Source organism: Camarhynchus parvulus, chromosome 4A (assembly GCF_901933205.1).
Source record: "Camarhynchus parvulus chromosome 4A, STF_HiC, whole genome shotgun sequence".
Taxonomy (NCBI): Eukaryota; Metazoa; Chordata; class Aves; order Passeriformes; family Thraupidae; genus Camarhynchus; species Camarhynchus parvulus.
In genome coordinates, this window is record NC_044600.1 from 7,055,149 (window position 1) to 7,071,770 (window position 16,622).

General features: G+C 45.7%; 1 protein-coding gene across 1 annotated transcript in view; it reads left to right on the forward strand.

The window, feature by feature from the left end:
- The window catches only part of GPC4 (glypican 4), a 66,197-nt gene that overhangs the window by 24,663 nt on the left and 24,912 nt on the right, over positions 1-16,622 (forward strand). The window contains 1 exon segment of the mRNA XM_030967314.1: positions 5,730-5,888. Within this exon segment, the coding sequence (XP_030823174.1) occupies positions 5,730-5,888 (159 nt within the window).

Below are 16,622 nucleotides of genomic sequence, written 5' to 3' on the forward strand. Positions count from 1 at the left end.
CTTCACCCTGCCTTGAGTAGTTTTGGGCAGGGACAAGAGTAAGCTGGATGCAGGGGCTCAGCAGAGAGCCAGGACCAGCCAGGGCCACCCAAAAGTCTAAAGTGGCATGGACAGGAGGACTGCTTTTACTCCCCTTGCTTTGATAGCAAAAGCCATGTGAGTTCCTTGTTCCACACAGCTGCCAATGGCAGGGATCTCTTCCCTACAGCACAGGCAGCCTGGGATTCAGAGCAGAGCACCAACTCCTTATCTCCTTCCTCCTGGTGCCCTGCATGCTACCAGCCACCCACGCCACAGCACCCACTGACCCCAGGGGTCCCACTCAGGGAGGGAACAAAAGTGAGCCCAAGCTCCGCTCTGTTGTATTTACTGGGAAAGTCCTGAAAAAGGCAGGAATGATGCATCTGACTCCATGTTCTCAGAAGGCTAATTTATTATTTTCTGATACTATATTATATTAAAGAATGCTATTCTATACTAAAGAATACAGAAAGGATACTTAATGCTAAAAAGATAATAATGAAAACTCATGGCTCTTTCCAGAGTCTCAACACAGCTTGGCCCTGATTGGCCAAAGAGTCAAAACAACTCACAGCAGAATCCAATGAAACAATCACCTGTGGGTAAACAATCTAAACACATTCCACATGAGCAAAAAAGAGGAGAAGAAAATGAGATAAGAATTGTTTTCCTTTTCTCTGAGGCTTCTCAGCTTCCCAGGAGAAAAATCCTGGGCGAAGGGATTTTTTCAGAGAATGTGAATGCCACACTGCACCAAGAAGAAGCACACAGCTTAGTGTAATTTCACCTGGAAATATTTAAATGCCAAGATTGCATTTTGGTGGTGCTCTTCATTAGTGGGTATCTAACAGTGTGAGCAGTGATTATGCTGGGGCTGTGCTGATATCCTCTAGGGATTATGGCAGCACCAGTGAAGATGGACAGGAGTTCATGGTTCATTCCCAGGTGTGCTGAGCATCCCCAGATCATTTTGTAGCCAGGAAAGCTGGGCATTTTTGGTATTTTGGGTAAGTTGAAGGTGATTGGATTGAGTGGGCAGCTCAGTAGCTGTGTCTGTCTCGATAACTCCACTGGAGTCAATCACAAGCTCATGCTTTTCTTTCTTCTTCTTCTTGCCCCTTGCTAATGTGGGGCTGGAGCAGTGGAGCTGTGCTCAGGGGTGATGCTAGTGTTTCTTGTCATCTTTGTTGGGGGTTTTGTAAAGCCTCAGTAGCATGTCAATTATATATGATGGGTGGAAGCCTAATATTCTGTGATAATTAGAAGGCAAGTCTAGTGTGAAATTGGATTAGGGTCCGGCATTACAGTCTGGGATTCCTTTGGTAGTTGGTTCAGAGGAAGTCATAAAACTCCTTTAAAGATGACAGAGGCCCATGTGTGCTAGAGGGGAGGGGCAGACCACAAGGCTGAAATGCTTGCCCAGCTCTCAGGTCCTCAGCAGTGTTTGCCTCCTGCTCCTCCACCACCCAGCCTTACCCCAGCCTGATTTCTCATATGGGAGCAAAGTCCAGCAGTAACGTCTCAGACCATAACCACTTCTGGCTTGTTTGCTGAGCTCCGGTGAGGGGCTGGGCTGCGTGGGGAGCCTTTTAAAGAAATATCCACTCCTCACCTCCCAGTAAACTGCTCCTGAAGCTTTAGCTAGTTTTGCAGTTAGCTGTCCTTAAAGTATGAACTTGGTTGAGGCGAGGAGAAGAAGGCTGGGAAAGCATGCTAGACACCCAGAAACAGCATTTTGAAAAGGTCTTGGAAAATTGTTTGGTAAAGAGAACTGCTTTTAGATATCATGTAGCCCCTGAGTTTGCACTGCTCACTTAGTCATTTGATGAAAACTTGTTTTTCAACACATTGCAAATAGTTACTTGATTTAGAAGAAACTCTTGTGTGCCTGGAGTCTCCTAAATGCAGTGTTTCTGTTATGGCTTATATCATAAGTTTGCAAGATTGCATTTCTGAGTGCATTTGCTTGGATGTACAGATGGTAATGTCATGTACCATCACATTTGTCTTTAAACAACCACCTCCATTCCCCAGAGGTATGCTGTTAACCAGCCAAAGAGCAAGTATCATCTGTAATTTTTGGTGCCTTATTTCTCTCTCTGTGCTCATATGTATCATGAGGAAAATAAAGAAAAGTCTTGCTGCAAGAGGCCATGAGAAAGATCTGCAAATCCCTGTCAAGCTGTGGTGATGGTGCGCATATGCAGTAGATATTTGGAGTCAATCTCTGCTACTTGAGCTCTTTTTGCCATGCAGCCCCTGATGTGATGATTGCACACCCTGCCAAACAATTCCATAAAAAAGCCTAACTTGAAAGGAGGCTGTGGCAGAGTTATGTTTTTGCTGGGCTCACATGGTGATAAATTACAAAAGCTGCCGAGGTTTTCACACTCAACAGTAGATGAAGAGTTGCCTTGTATGGGCATTGTTTGATGAGTTTTAACTTGGGAAATAATTATTGCTGAATGTGTCCTTGACAGTGAGTGCACACCATGGGCGTTCTCTACATAATACACATAAACATTAGATCTCTGCTAAGTATGCCTAAATACACATATTTTTCACTCATTTTCCTTAGAGGAGTTCACTGCCAGATTGACAAAGGGTGTTGGCTTTGATCTTGGCTCCAGTCGGTGTTTGTGTGTTCATAACTGGTCCGTGCTCACATGGAGCTCTCCAGCCTTCCATTCCCCTGGTTGTAGCACCGTGGTGTTGGAAAGCTGTTTGATGGTCTTGCATCAGGGCCTGTCTGCATGGGATGAGTCTCATGGATGGATCCTGAATGGATCAGCTCTGCTAGCACATTTAAAAGGCTAGACATGAGATTTCTCACACGCTGTGCCAGTGTTGTTTGGATGTATTCTTTAGGGATGCGGTTGTGCTAAGGACAAACCTCTCTGTGGGAAAGGGAAAACTGAGGCCCCCAGTGACTTTCCAGTGGCATCTCCCACTGTGGCATAAGAAAACTGCAAGAAAAGCAGCCCACAGATCTAAACTTTCTGTTTTTTAAATGCTGGGTAGCAGAGTGCATCCTCCTATGATTAGCACTGAGTAGCCAGAGCTCTTCAGCTCCAGACAGAGCTCATTCTTGATCATGAGCCAAGACCACATAGTGCTGACATGACTGAGAAATATCTTCCATAATTAGATTGCTTGGTCATTCATTTTTGAATGTCTGAGTTACATTTTGGAGCATTATTTCTTAATGATCAACCAAATGGGATCTGTGCAAGCTTGATTTACTGTCAGTAGTGCTCTTGCTTGGCTTTGCACGTGTGTCCTGGGGAGACACTGTCAAATCTGGGACAAAGGGGAATAGAGGAAATGATTTTGCTTTGTAACATTAGGTTGGATGGTAACTGTAGTTCAGTTATGTTAATAGATTTGAAACAGATACCTGTATTTGTGAAATACTGGGCCTTTTAAAATAATAAATAAATTGGAGTAGCTGTTAAAACCACTCTATTGGGGATCACAGGGCATCTGTGGACAGCTTCAGAAGTGTCTGTGAAGTGTGACTAGGAAAAGAAATCCTGCTATCAGTAGGTCTGAATTAGCTTTGCTGCTGTTCATGGTTTATGTTGTGTCAGAGTCCTTAGTCCCGTATTGGAATTGGAGCAGAGATTCAAGGTGAAATAAAGCAGTGATGCTTGGGCATTTTCTTATTTTGATGCTTGCTGGTGAGGTGGGCTCAGAGAGGAGTGCCCAGGCTTGTTCTAGAATGGATTTAGTGGGCAGGATCTGAAAATCTGGGTGCACCCCTTCCTTTTTTTAAATTACTTATGAAGCTACCTGGAGCTGCCTCTCTTGGAGCCATGTATTTGCTGCTGGATGTACTCCTCTGAGACAGAAAGAGTAGTCTGGGGAAAAAAGATAGATCTGTAAGGAGTCAGTGACATTTTTCTGTGTTTTCAGAAAGCTGTGCTTAAGCAGTGCTGCTTCCCATAGCAGACTTCGAGCTTTCCGTAATTGAAGAGCAGTGGATGGTCTTGTGCAATAAATTAGCTGTGTCAGAATTATCTGCTGGTCAAGGTCTCTCTGAAATGCCACAGAAAACAAACAAACCCTGTAGCGCAACAGGGAAATAGATTTTAGGAGGAGAGGTTCTTAGGAACTATATATATAGAGAGAGATAAAAGTATTTGTGTCACTTTTTAAGATGGCCCTGAAGTATCTGTAAGGAGAGACACTGACCTTTCTGGCTGGGAAGTCACGCACAGAGATACAAAGGTTCACTATCTGGACAAAAGACATTGTTGAGAAATCTTCTACAAAGCAGGCAGAGCATCAGCCTGTTGTGTTAACCATGGGTAGGCTTTGAACTGTCCAAAACCTGCTTTTGTTTCTCTAAACCCAGTTTTGATGCTCTAGCCGGTAGGATGGATGGCTCTTCCTTAAATGTGTGGTGCACTGCCTGTCAGGAAGATGTTATTTTCTGCATGGGGTCTGACAAGTCCTTTGCAGCTCTGACAGGAGTCTCAGAACCTCCATGGTGGTTGGAGGTCCTTGGTGACTTCCAGGGTGGGAGCAGGCAGGGAAGAGCTTTCCCTTCTCCATCTGTTTGCTCAGAATGAAGGATAAGGTCTGGCAGCAGGATGTGAAATGGGAGAGAAGGCAGCAGCTTACATGTTGGCTGTGTCTTTTAAAATACCATCTTACTTGGAAACATGAGTTTCTCATCCTGACTGCTTGTTTTGATCATATCTTCTGTGTTGACAAAGATTTGCACAATTTGCCCAAGTTTGAACCATTTCAGCATCAGCCCACCTGCTTTGTGTTGGTGCTGTATTGTGGGGCCTGTCAGAGGGCTGGAGCTGAGGACTGCTGTGCCAAGGGTTTATCTTGGCCCACAAAAGTTGACAGTGGCATTTTACAGGTGGTGCTGGAAGGGGACAGCTTCATCCCACACTGCTGCAAGGCATCAAAAAGTAAATTATATGGGTCCAGATCCTATGTCCAGATTGTCTGAGAGATTTTGAAATGGAGCTGTTGGAGATACTGAAACACTTGGTGATGATCCCTCTGACCAAGTCAGCCAGATGAGTGATGACCAGATGACTCTTAGGAAAGAATTATCTTAAGGAAAAAAAATCTGTTTGAAGTCTCCAAAAACAAACCCCCTATTTCCTCCAGGATGATGACAGAAAACTGCAGAATTAGGAGCCAGGAAATATGAAGCATTTTCATGAGCCATTGCATAAAGCAAGTATAATTTAGTGTCAGTGACAACTGTGCTTCTGAGAGAGACTACTTCTCCTCTGATAATTGGACTGGGGAGGGGTAAAGAAAAAAGCACTTGTCTGGACAAAAAGGGCCATTGCCACTGATGTTGTGTATTAACTGAATGAACTGTGGAAGTATTTAAAATACTCAGCAAAAACTTCATGCAAGTTACCACATACAGTATATCCATATACAGGTAAATTTTCTGGTTCTTCAAATTATACTGTACAGAATGAGTATTTCTTTATTCTGTTTATTAACTGAATAAGTAAGAGAACACTTTTTAATGTTCTCTCATTTTACAAGTGTTGCTATAAAGTTTCTCTAAGTAATCAGGTTTTGATGTGCTTGGCCCAGCACTCGCAGCGGGAGAATCTCCTATGAAGTAAATGGTGCTGCAAATCACACACCCTGCCTCATGAGACCTCTTTTCTCTGGCACAGAAAGTCCTTTTAACTTGGGATATTTTCTTCTCTGCTTTTCAGGTGACCACTTGAAAGTCTGCTCGCAAGGCTACACATGCTGCTCCCAAGAAATGGAGGAGAAGTACAGTCAGCAGAGTAAACACGACTTCAGAAATGCCGTCGTAGAGCTTAGCAATCACCTACAAAACATGTTTAGTTCTCGATACAAGAAGTTTGATGGTAAGTGCAGAGACCTTGAACTTGCTTTCCTTGGGATAAAAATGTGAAAAATCTCCATCCTGTTGTTTCTGTGCAGTTTTTCTGCTCTGTCTCCCCCTTTGCTGGGAAAGTTCATGACTCGGCTCAGAGGGCAGAGCATGCCTTGTTTTGCAATCCTGTGAGAGAGAAGTATTTGCTGATTATGGCTGCTTGTTTCCCAAAGAGAGAGATCTTTCTTTCTGATTAATCTTTTGAAAAGCCATTTTGTTCTAATGTAAGATTGCAGTTGGTTTTCTTGGTACATCCCCGCAGTGCACGTAATTGTAATGTGCAGGTCTTGCAGCCCCGATCCACAACAATGCTGCTCTTTCCCAGCACGTTGTGAGCCCACAGGATTTGTATCCATCTCACTTTTAGCCTTTGGGGCTAAGCAGAGCAGCAGATAAACACAGTGGTTTTGTGTGGAGGCCGAGGGTTCAAGTGTGATGCAGGGTCAGAACCATAATGAACAATCTCGGCTGAGTTCCCATCGCTGGAGTGATGCTAACTGCTGACAGATAAGCAAATGACTGGTCTTGGTATTGCCCTTGGGTTCACATGTGTCCTGTCAGACTGGCTCTCCATAGGGCATGCCTGGCTCATGGGAGCTGCGGGAAGAAGCTCCCTTTAGAGGTAGCTGGCACACAACCAGCACTCACCTTGTAGCCAGGTGCTTTTCCTTTGAGAGCACCTCTGCAAACAGCCAAAGTTGATGCCTGGACACTGGGCACAGCACCTGGCTGAGGTCCCAGGGCATTTCTTGGTTTGCTTCTGAGCCCTTGGTTGGTTCCTGTGGGTCTTTGTAGGTGCCTCAGGGCTCCTACAAAGGAGCCCACTCCTACAGTGCAGCCCCCATTGCCTGGGCATCTGGGGAGGAAGAGCAGGATGTCAGGCTGCTGCTTGGGTTGTCCTTGTTGGCTGGGGGAGTGAGGTGGCAGCCAGCTGCATGTGGAAGTGTCTGATAACTCAAGTGGACTGGGTTGCTCACACAGTTCTGCTTGTACATCACCAACATGCTCTGTGGTAGAGTTCCCCCATGCAGCTCCTCTGGACATTTGTTCCCTTGTTTGGTCATTGCTTCAATGTGAGTTTTCTATGAGTATCTCAAAGTCTGTGCCTTGAACCTCATAGCAACCTCCTCTGCACTACTACAGCAGGTAGCAGCCTCTGCTTTCAAAAGGGGTTGGCGCTAGGGTGAGAGAAAAAATCCCTGGGTATGAAATTGCAGTGAGTCAAAGTAGAATTATGCAATCATCTTGATAGCATCTAAATCTGCTGGCTAAATATTTCCCTCTTAACCTCTGTTGTCTCTACCTGCTGGTACACCAAAGGGGTGATAGAGGGAGAACCAAAGTGTCTAGACTTGCAAGCTTATTAAATGCAGAACAAGACACTTAATGAAATCCAGCCCGTAGATAAGCCCGTTCAAAGAGACCAGAGGAGCAGCATCTGCTTCACCTTAAATGAACGATGAGGCTTTTTGAAATGCTGCATTGGGAACAAAGAGCATGCACAGGTCACTGTGTTAGCATCCCTGACTGGAGCAGACATCCTGAGAGGTGCATCTGCCCCTCTGTGGGAGGAGGGATGGCTGCAGGGCCTGTGTGAGGGCAGGGGGACATTAGGCCAAGCTGAGATGGATGCCTGTCAGAGCACAAAGATTCAAAATAGTTGAGCTTTGGAAGGGAGCCTGCACAAACTTTTCTGTCTGTGCTCTGTGGTTCTCCTGTCAGCCACTCAGCATATTCTGAGCTGGTCTCACTCTCACTTTAGCCTGGCAAGTCTGGGAGGGGATGGTGTTGTTCAGCTGTTCCTGAAAGCTGGGTTTAGTGTGCCTGACCTGTCCCTCAAGGGTGTGTCTCTGCTTCATCTGAAACTAACGAAGGAGAATTGGCAACCTCCTCAGCCTGTCCCAAAGCCTAATGACTCTGTCTTTGAGTGCTAATATCAGAACTAAATCTTCATTTGCTGCAGACAAAGCTGATTTAGGGATTTTTTTAATCTCACCTGGGGTGGAAGTAGAGATGAACTGATTACCACCCTCCATCATTTACCTCTTGGGAGGCTTTTAATCATGACTGCCTCTCTCCCTCCAGCCCAGTCACCTGGAGGCTGAAGGCACACCTTCCTCCTGGTTGCTGGAGCAGGTTGAGGAGTCTCTTCACTGAGGTCCTCAGGCTCTTCTGTAAAAGTGTTGGAGTTCCATGCCCTAGACTGCTGTGTTTTGTTTGTTTAAGAGCCTGCTGTTGAATGTTTGGCTGCTTGTGGGGTCGCATTTCCTTCCTTTGGTCTTGGTGCTTGGTCATCAGATCAACTGTGGTCAGTTGTGTCTTGCACATTTGAGTTTCTCTTGCCCAGCATGATTTATCCCACACTTTTTGATCTAATGTACCCAAACTACAGGAAGGAGAGGCAATCAAGACCTGTATATTTGTCCTGATCCTTAGGGATGAGACTGGAAAAGGACACCATCCCTTCCAGAGCTGCTCTTCTGCATGAACCCAAGCTCTGATTTTACTATTTGCAGCTCTTCAGGGCTTCTTTATCACTTGTAGCGAAATCCATTCAAATGGAAATAAAACTGGCAAAAATGAGCTGTACACCTTCCTTAGTTTAACATGAAATCCTCTGTGCTACAGCTGTGCAGAGTGACTGAGTAGGCAGCGTGAGTTACTACAGAGACCAAATTCACTTCGAGGGGACACTTCTCTTGAGGGGTGACACATCCCCAGGCTGCGATCGGCCACTCCAGGGTGCAGCCCAAACAGCAAACCCTGTCCTCCAGCCCTTTGGAAATCTTTGTTGTGGGTTCTCTGGCTGCTGATCTCCCAGCCTTGACATTCAGGTCTGGGAGGAGAGGCAAACCTGTCCTGTCTCCGTTATGTGCTTGACCTTTGCAGCAGTTGCTGCTGCAGAAGGACAGTCCAAGTGGCGGCACATCCTTTGGATGGAGGCTGGGATGCCCTGTGGCTTCTGGAGTGTTTGCTTCAGCTGTTGCTGGAGCACTGTGTGCTGTTGGAACTGTTGCCAGAATTGCTCTGATCTGACACCAAAGCCGTTCAGAAATGGATTATCTGTTCTTTAATCAGGAGCATGGAACAATCTGCTGATTATCCACCCCTAAAGGGCTGACCAGGAGTCATTTCAGCTCCCAGTGCATAAAGTGACAGCATCAGATCCTCCTGTGTGTATTTGGTTTGCAGGCACTGGGAGAACTTGTGAGCTCAGGAGTCCCATATCTTACATATCCTGTCTAAATATTTGCTTACAGTACAGGTATGTATGTCCCTGGAGGTCTCTCCTGTTGTAATTTAAGCCACTAGCCTGATGCCAGCATTGCAGTAAGAGATGTATTTTCAGCAGCAAGAGAAATGCTTTTTTGTTAAAATAAAAAATACTTTGTGAGTTGTTGGATCCACCATTGCTAAATGATTTTAGAGGTGAAGATTTGCTGGTTAATCTCAGATATGTTTATGACCTTCACTGAGAAATTAGTGGATAAAATTCTCTGGCCATGTTAGTGTCTCCCTCTGTGACAATGACATTAATGGGAAAGCTAGAACTGACTGTGGGGACATCTCATACCATAGAAGCAGCTATAGCAATCAGGGATTTAAACACTCCCTCCCTTTTTTAAAATAAAATCTCTTGTGCCTTATCTTCACAACTTAGTGCCCTCCCCTTCACTCTCTTGGGGATTAAGAACATTATTAGAATTAATGGTGACATTAAGACTGCATAAATGCTTAGTTCCATGTATTAAATTTGAACTTTCACCTCTTTTGCCCTTTGAGGCTGAAGTTTTCCACGCCAGGGTCTGTGCTAGCCAACAGTGCTTTGGGGAAACTGCTCAGCTGTTTTGAGGAATTGGAGCCAGGACAGGACATAGCCCATAACTCTTCTGCAGTGTTTCCGCTGTTCCGTTGCTTCCTAGATAAGATGTTCTTACTTTTCACTTTTTAAAGACACATCGTGAATCTCTTGGGAGATGTAACTGTTGTGCCAAGCCCTTTTCTGGGGGCAAAAAATAGAGGGGCTGCTGAGTCCCACAAGCTCCTTGTTTTTCCTGCCCCTGTATTTCACAAGCTGTTGCATTTAAACCAAGTTGTGTCCCTTTCTTTTGTGCACTCCAGACTTCGGCAAGGCAGCAAACTTCTGCAGCCCTCATTGTGCAGGAGGGAAGTGTGTGAGGGGTCTGTCTCTGGGCTGGGCTGGCAGTAGGTTTGGTGTTCCCAATGCCCAGATGACAGAAGGAGTTGTATCAAATGGTAGAGCCCACGCCAGCATCTGGGAAGTGATTAAATGCCAAGAGTTCAGTTTCTGATCCAATCTCTCTGGATTTTCCATTAGCATTTAAGATAAAACAAATAGAGAAGTGTAAATTGAAACCCTTTAGGGACAATAAGTGGAAAGAAACCAAATCCAAGAAGGAAGAGCTGGCCAGGGGTCCCCAAGTCCATGGTGCACACGATCCCTCTGCTGTACAGGGAGCGGGCAAAGGGGCTGGAGAGGGATTCCTGTTTGTGGGTTCCGTGTTTGTATTGGGCAGGGTAGCTACAGGTACAAAGTGTGATCATGATGAGTATCTTTGAAGCATCCCAGGGTGCCCTTGACCAAAGTGTGAGCCCTGTGTTACTCCTGGGTGTATGAATTTCTTCCAATAACTGGCATGTGGCTGAATCCAGGAGACTGGTCAGAAGAACATTGGCCAAATAGCTTCCAAGCTCTGCTGAAACTGGAGGAAAAAGCCTGTGATTAATTTCAGAATTTAGTTTTTGTTGTTCAGACAACCCTTTGCTTCCAGCTGCTATCTCCAGAAGTTACCAGGGAGGTGTGTTAGTGCAGTGGGATGCATAGCTGGGATGTATTAATAACTTGGAAGGACACAGAGGGGACAAGAGAAAGCTTTTGGTGGTTTCCTTTCTGCTGCTTCAGGCAGTGTGGAGGCAAACAGTGAAAGATGAGCCCCACAGGTGCCCAGCCTGCTGCTCCTATAGTTAGAATTTGGCAGCCCATCGGGGTGCTCTGCCTTACCAAAATAACTGCCCTTTGGGGACCTTCATCTCACATTAACTCTTTTACTGGAAACTGCCTGTGAGAGCAGAGACCTGGGCCCTCATCCTGCTCCTTTGGCAGAGTCCCCCATGTCTGTGGCACCCAGGCCCATGGGGTCAGTACTGGCTGCAGCATGTTCGTATCTGCAGGAGGCAGCTCCAGGTGTTGGCACAGCTGGAGCACTGAGTGCTGGACCTCTACTGTGCCAGAGCTGCATGGAGTTTGAGCTTCTGAACAAACCTGTGTGGTGGGAGAGCTCTCCCCTTGCCACCCACCTTCAGGTGAGTGCACTGATGACCATGGCATCGTTAAGGCACAGATAATAGGGTGGTTTGGTTTTTGCTGACCCACTCACAGTGAGGTGAAGGTGCAGCCTTGTTCTGCCCTCCCCAGAAATGGATGGCACCAAACCTCACACCAACCAGGGCTGAAAATGCTGGGAAGATTTACTCAAAGAAGCTGTTGTGGAGAGGCAATCCTTTGGACTTGGTTTCAGATTGCTGCTTCCCAAGGATAGGGAGGGAGTCACTGAGGAGAAGCTGGAGGGAGCAACCACCAACACACTTCCTTTAGAAAATCCCATTTGTGGGCTCTTTGTTTGTGCTTTCCCACTCAGTGCAACAGCAATGAAACAAATTGTCTCCTGTCTGTGCCTTGGATGGAAGTTTGTTTATTCTTTGTTTTTGTTCAACTGGCTCCTCTCCATCTGGAGGTTTTTAAGGACGTACATACACCACCATGATTTTTAGTCTTGTTCATTGAGAAGGGTGGTGCTTGTCTGACAGTGGTAAGAACCAGACCTCTCTTTTGGGAGGATTGGAGAGATCCTAAGGTCAAGTTCAAGTTACCACAGAAGTAGGAAATCTCATGGGGTGAAGTGAAGGGGGTTCCTGCCCTGCTGGTTAGGAGAGGAAAAAAAAATATACTAGATCTTGTAACTTAGCAAAGACTTCAGCAAGGAGCAAAAGCAGTTAGTATATGGGCTTGCGGGGATGAAACACTCTTATGTGATCTCAGGTCAAAGCAGTTCTGCTCTTAAGGTCACAAGTAAACTGCTCTTATCCTTTTGGCTTTTTTTTCCCGAAAGCAAAGATGCAGGCAACAGTCTTTGTACATGGCTACAGGAAATGTGCCTGGTGCTCTCTGGTTACTAATTGCTGTCAACCAGTCAATGAGCTATTGTTTGTCTGTTTAAAATTAACTCTCTCTTCCTCCTTCCTGCACAAAGGAGCCACCAAGCCTATGTGCATAGCCCTGGTAGCTGCTGCCCTGGATGCCCATTTTGGTGGTGGTGGTTTGGCTTGGGGGTGTGATAACCCACTGGTGCAGGGCTGGAGCTGTTTCATTAGTGTTTAATGTACTGTAATGTCTTAGTGTCCAGCCACTCAGATGCTGGCTGAGCAAGTAAGAGGCAGCCCCAGCTGGAAAGCTCTCTGTGCAAGTGTCATGAGATGAGGGTAACTGAGGTAACGGGAACAAGAAAGACATCCCCTCTGTTCAGTAGTGCAGGCCCTCCTCACACTCTGACAGCAGTAGGAAGGGAGGCTTGGGAAAGCATGTACCTGTGAAATACCTTAGTGAGTGTCCCAGAAAGTTCCTTTGTGTTGGGAGGGTGTGGGAGGCAGCCTGAAGGAGCTCACCTGCAGGTGAAGTTTGAGCTGGGAACTTGGTGTATTGGTACCAAATGGATGTGGGGCAGAGGCTGAAGCACCTGGGAAATCACAGGTGTGGCTGAAGAGATTGAGGAATGGGTACAGTGAAAATTAGGTATGGGGGGAGTAGAGGGAAGAGCAAATAATGGAGAAAGAAGAAACAGCTGCAGGGAGGTGCAGTGAGGAAGAGTTGTTGAAAGGAGGGGGATATAAGTGCTGGAATGATGGACTTGCTGCCTGGGGAGGGGGCAACACAGAAGCAGGGGGAGAAAGCTCAGCATAGCTGATCCAAAATGGGATGTGTGAGCAGTGACAGTCCCTGGAACCAGGAATGAGGAGGCTATGAAGTCTGAGCTCATCCTGCTGCATGGATGTGGCAGAGCAGGATGGACTAAGAAGGGACCCAAGGGCATTTCTCACTGTTTGCCTAGTTTGTGGCATGACTGGTACATACAGCAGGATGCAATGTGCTGCTGTTTGTTTCTTGGATCACAGACAGCCATCTCCACATTGTCCTCCTCCTTCATTGCCCCTTAATCTCTAATAAGCTCAGTGTCAGTGTGATGGTGCTACCCAGTGCTGCGTGTTGTCTTTTGCCCTGCTCTTCTGGGCTCCACTAGCCCCACAGTGCTCCAGAAACCAGAACTTCTAGATATCTTGTTTTTGGTGGTTTTGGTTTTTTTAACCTATGAGGCTGTGACCTAGTTGTTTATGTTGTCTTGCCTTTCACTAATCAAGCAAAGTTCAGGGAGATGTTGTTCCTCCCAGCTCTCAGCATTCACATATTGTGGCTGTTGCTGTGACACTGGCAAGATTTAAGCCTGTGCTTCTTCAAGCCCTGTGAAAGAGTTCTTCCCATGTCAATAAGTGCTAACACATGTTTGAAAACAGGACAGATAAACAGCTTGTGGATCTGCCCTGCCCTTCTGAGTTCATATTCAATAAATGTGTTAACACTATGTGTTCATCGGTTTCTCAACACTTCCGGAAAAAGGTTGTTAAGCTAGGATTTGTTTTTCCCTGGTGGAAATTACAAACGCTGTATGTGCAATAAAGGAAGTGAAGACATATTAAAAATAATGAAGCACATTCAGAAAAAAATAATTGCTTTTCTCCCTTTGGACTAGGTGGCATGGCTGTGGATGGCTTCAGCCTCCAGGTGAAGAGAGCTGAGAAACATTTGTCTCTTTTCTCCCAAATTCCTTTTATCTGTCTGGATTGACTTTTGCTTTAGACAGTAGGAGCACCTGCAGGGTGGAGTTTGTATCTGCACCTCTGGAAAACCCAGGGACAGAGCCAGCCTGTCCACAGCACAGCCCGTGGGGCCGTGGCTTGGGCAGGAGCATTTGTCTGGGAATCCATCTTGCTGTTGCGGACATTTTATGAGTAAACCTTTTAAGGAGAAAATATAATTAATCTCTTTGTGGCAGTGTTCTCTTGTACATACTAGAAAGCATAATTGTCTATACAGACAAGCAAATTAAAGGTTTTGCTAAGACAGACGGCCCTTAATTAAGCATAATCTGTACAATATATTAAGAGTATGCTCAAATGCTGGGTGGCAAATTATCTGAAACTAATTAATTGTGCCCATAAAAACTCAGCATGTTCCACATGCGTGCTTGAACCTGGTTTTATTTGTTTTTTAAGGTGGTTGAGTAATTGCACGTCTACCTTGGATCTGTTTGTGTAGTTGATTTTCAAACCTCAAACAGAACAAGACCAATTGAAAACTCAGCTCTTAACTAAGGAAACCTGGCGCATGGGAAATGCAGCATGTCTGGTGGCTTTTGGGAGCAGAAAGGCATCCCTGGTGTCCTTTTGGAAGGGCCCCAGCACACCTGAACATGGCCAACAGAAGGGTGTCTGTAGCAAGCACATTGGCTCAGCAGCCTTGCTGAACTCTTGCATAAGACTTGACCTTTTTTTGCACTGCAGTTAAGTTTCCTTTGTTCTGTAAAACGTGGAGGTTTTGGGTGCTGAGCCCTGGGTCGCTGATGATTTGACTCTTTGCAGTGGCTACAAGAGCTGGAAGTGTGGTGCTGTGGAGCACTGTGCCTCTCTGAGTGAAAGTATTGCCTGAAATAAATGTGTTTTGCTCCTGAAGATAAAGAAATTGAAAGCACAGCTTTGCACTCTGGCCGTGGTCAGCTCTGGATTCAGCCCTGAGGACTCTGCCTGGGGAGGCTGAGGACACCAGTGCTGGGGTCCTGACACAGGGCAGGTGGTGGCAGGAGGCAGCTCAGACCAGGCAGTTTTTTCTCCTTTTTCCTTTGTTGCCAGCGCATGTACGGAAGTGCCAAACCTGTCTGTGGGTGAAGGGGAATGTGCCCCTTTGATGTGTTCATCTCATTTCCAGGAGGTGCCTTTGATTTAGGTAGGACTGTGCCCTGCAGCACTGGACTCTCCTCAGCAAAAGCCCTCTTGTATGAAAATCCCGCTCTTGAAATATCTGAAAATGTTAGCACAAGGAATAGGAAAACACTGCATCCCTTCTTACTTTTAAAAACCAACCAAACAAAAAATAATATTTTCAGGTGACACCTATGAATCCAAGATCAAAAATATATTGGGTCTGAAAGTCAAAAGAAGTAGATGTGTTGTCTGGAGGTGGGATTTACTCTGTCTTGCAGTGGGTGGAGTGAGTGGATTGTGTTTCTTCAATTAGCTCATGTATCTGCAATTTGGAAGAAAGATTGTTTTGAATTATTCTGGCAGTGGAATCTGATGTCATGTGGAAGCACCTTGGGGAGATGCAGTGCTCTCCTGCACTGGGTTACTGGCAGGGCTGGTCTGCCCTCAAGCTGCAAAGAGGTAATACATCTTATTATCTGGGAAAAAAAAGGAAATTGCCTAGTAACTATGGTTATGTTTCTTAATGTGCTCTTTTAAAGAAGGATTTGTTCAAAAGCAGAGACTTTTTTCCCCAGGATTTTTATTGCAGAGGTGGCACATATGTCACATCCTGACTTTCTTACCATTTCCTGACATCTCTAGGCTTTCCCCAAGTAGTGGGCATTGAAATTCTACTTTGAAATAAAAAATGTTAAAAGAATAAACAGAACCCAGAGTTGTAGATTGCCTGACTGCAGATTACTGCCTTTTCTGCCTCTTATAGTTAATTGCATTGGAAATGTCATCTTCCTTTGAACATCAAAGCCTGTAGCATGCACAGGATTCATTCTGCAATACTGACAAATTTTAAAATTGTTTCTTGACATTAAGAAAGGTTTTGTGGCTCTGGTCCCACAGTGCTGGTTCCCTCAGCCTGGAGCTCGTCCTCCTGAGCATCACCTTGAGTGAGAAGGTGACTTTGCATCAGCAGGACTTGGCTGAGGTGTGTTGAAGGATGGCCTTGCTCCTTGGTCAGGTTGGACCAGAGCTGGCTGTGCCATGTTATCCCAAAGCCTTGTCTGTGGTTCATCCTCTCTGTGCAAGCCAGCCCTCTCTGCAGGCTCTGCTCTCAGTCAGGAGAGCCAGGGGACGTGGAGCCACGTGCTGCTCTGGCAGGTCAGTTTGTGAAACCCTTCCCAACTGTGTATGTGCCTGTTTGTCGACAAGAGGGGCCAGCCCTTGTCCAGGGAGTTTAAACAAGATAACTGGAGGGAAGAGAGAGCCTGCCATCTCTCCAGATAGCAGTGGCTGAGGGAGCACTGGCAAACTATGATTTGTCGTCTGTGAAAAATGTTTGCATTTGACAGCTTTTCACAGGAAGCCTGTCAGAGTGATAATTTAATGAGTACAGATTGCTTGCAACACAGCTGTAAAACGTGCTTTTACAGTGCTGTAAAATAAGCAACCGAGGCCTTTGTGTGTTTGCTTTGTTTGAGAACAAGTCAACTTCTAATACAAATGAAAGGTGGTCATTTATTTTACCCAGCAAACAGTCAAGACGTAAGAGAGGAACCTGCCATTTTTCTTCTTGTGCTGGCAAGGTTAATGCTGGGTTATGTTGGTGTTTGCTAATCAGCTCATTTCTGTGAAGGAGAGAATTAGTATCTAATTAGAT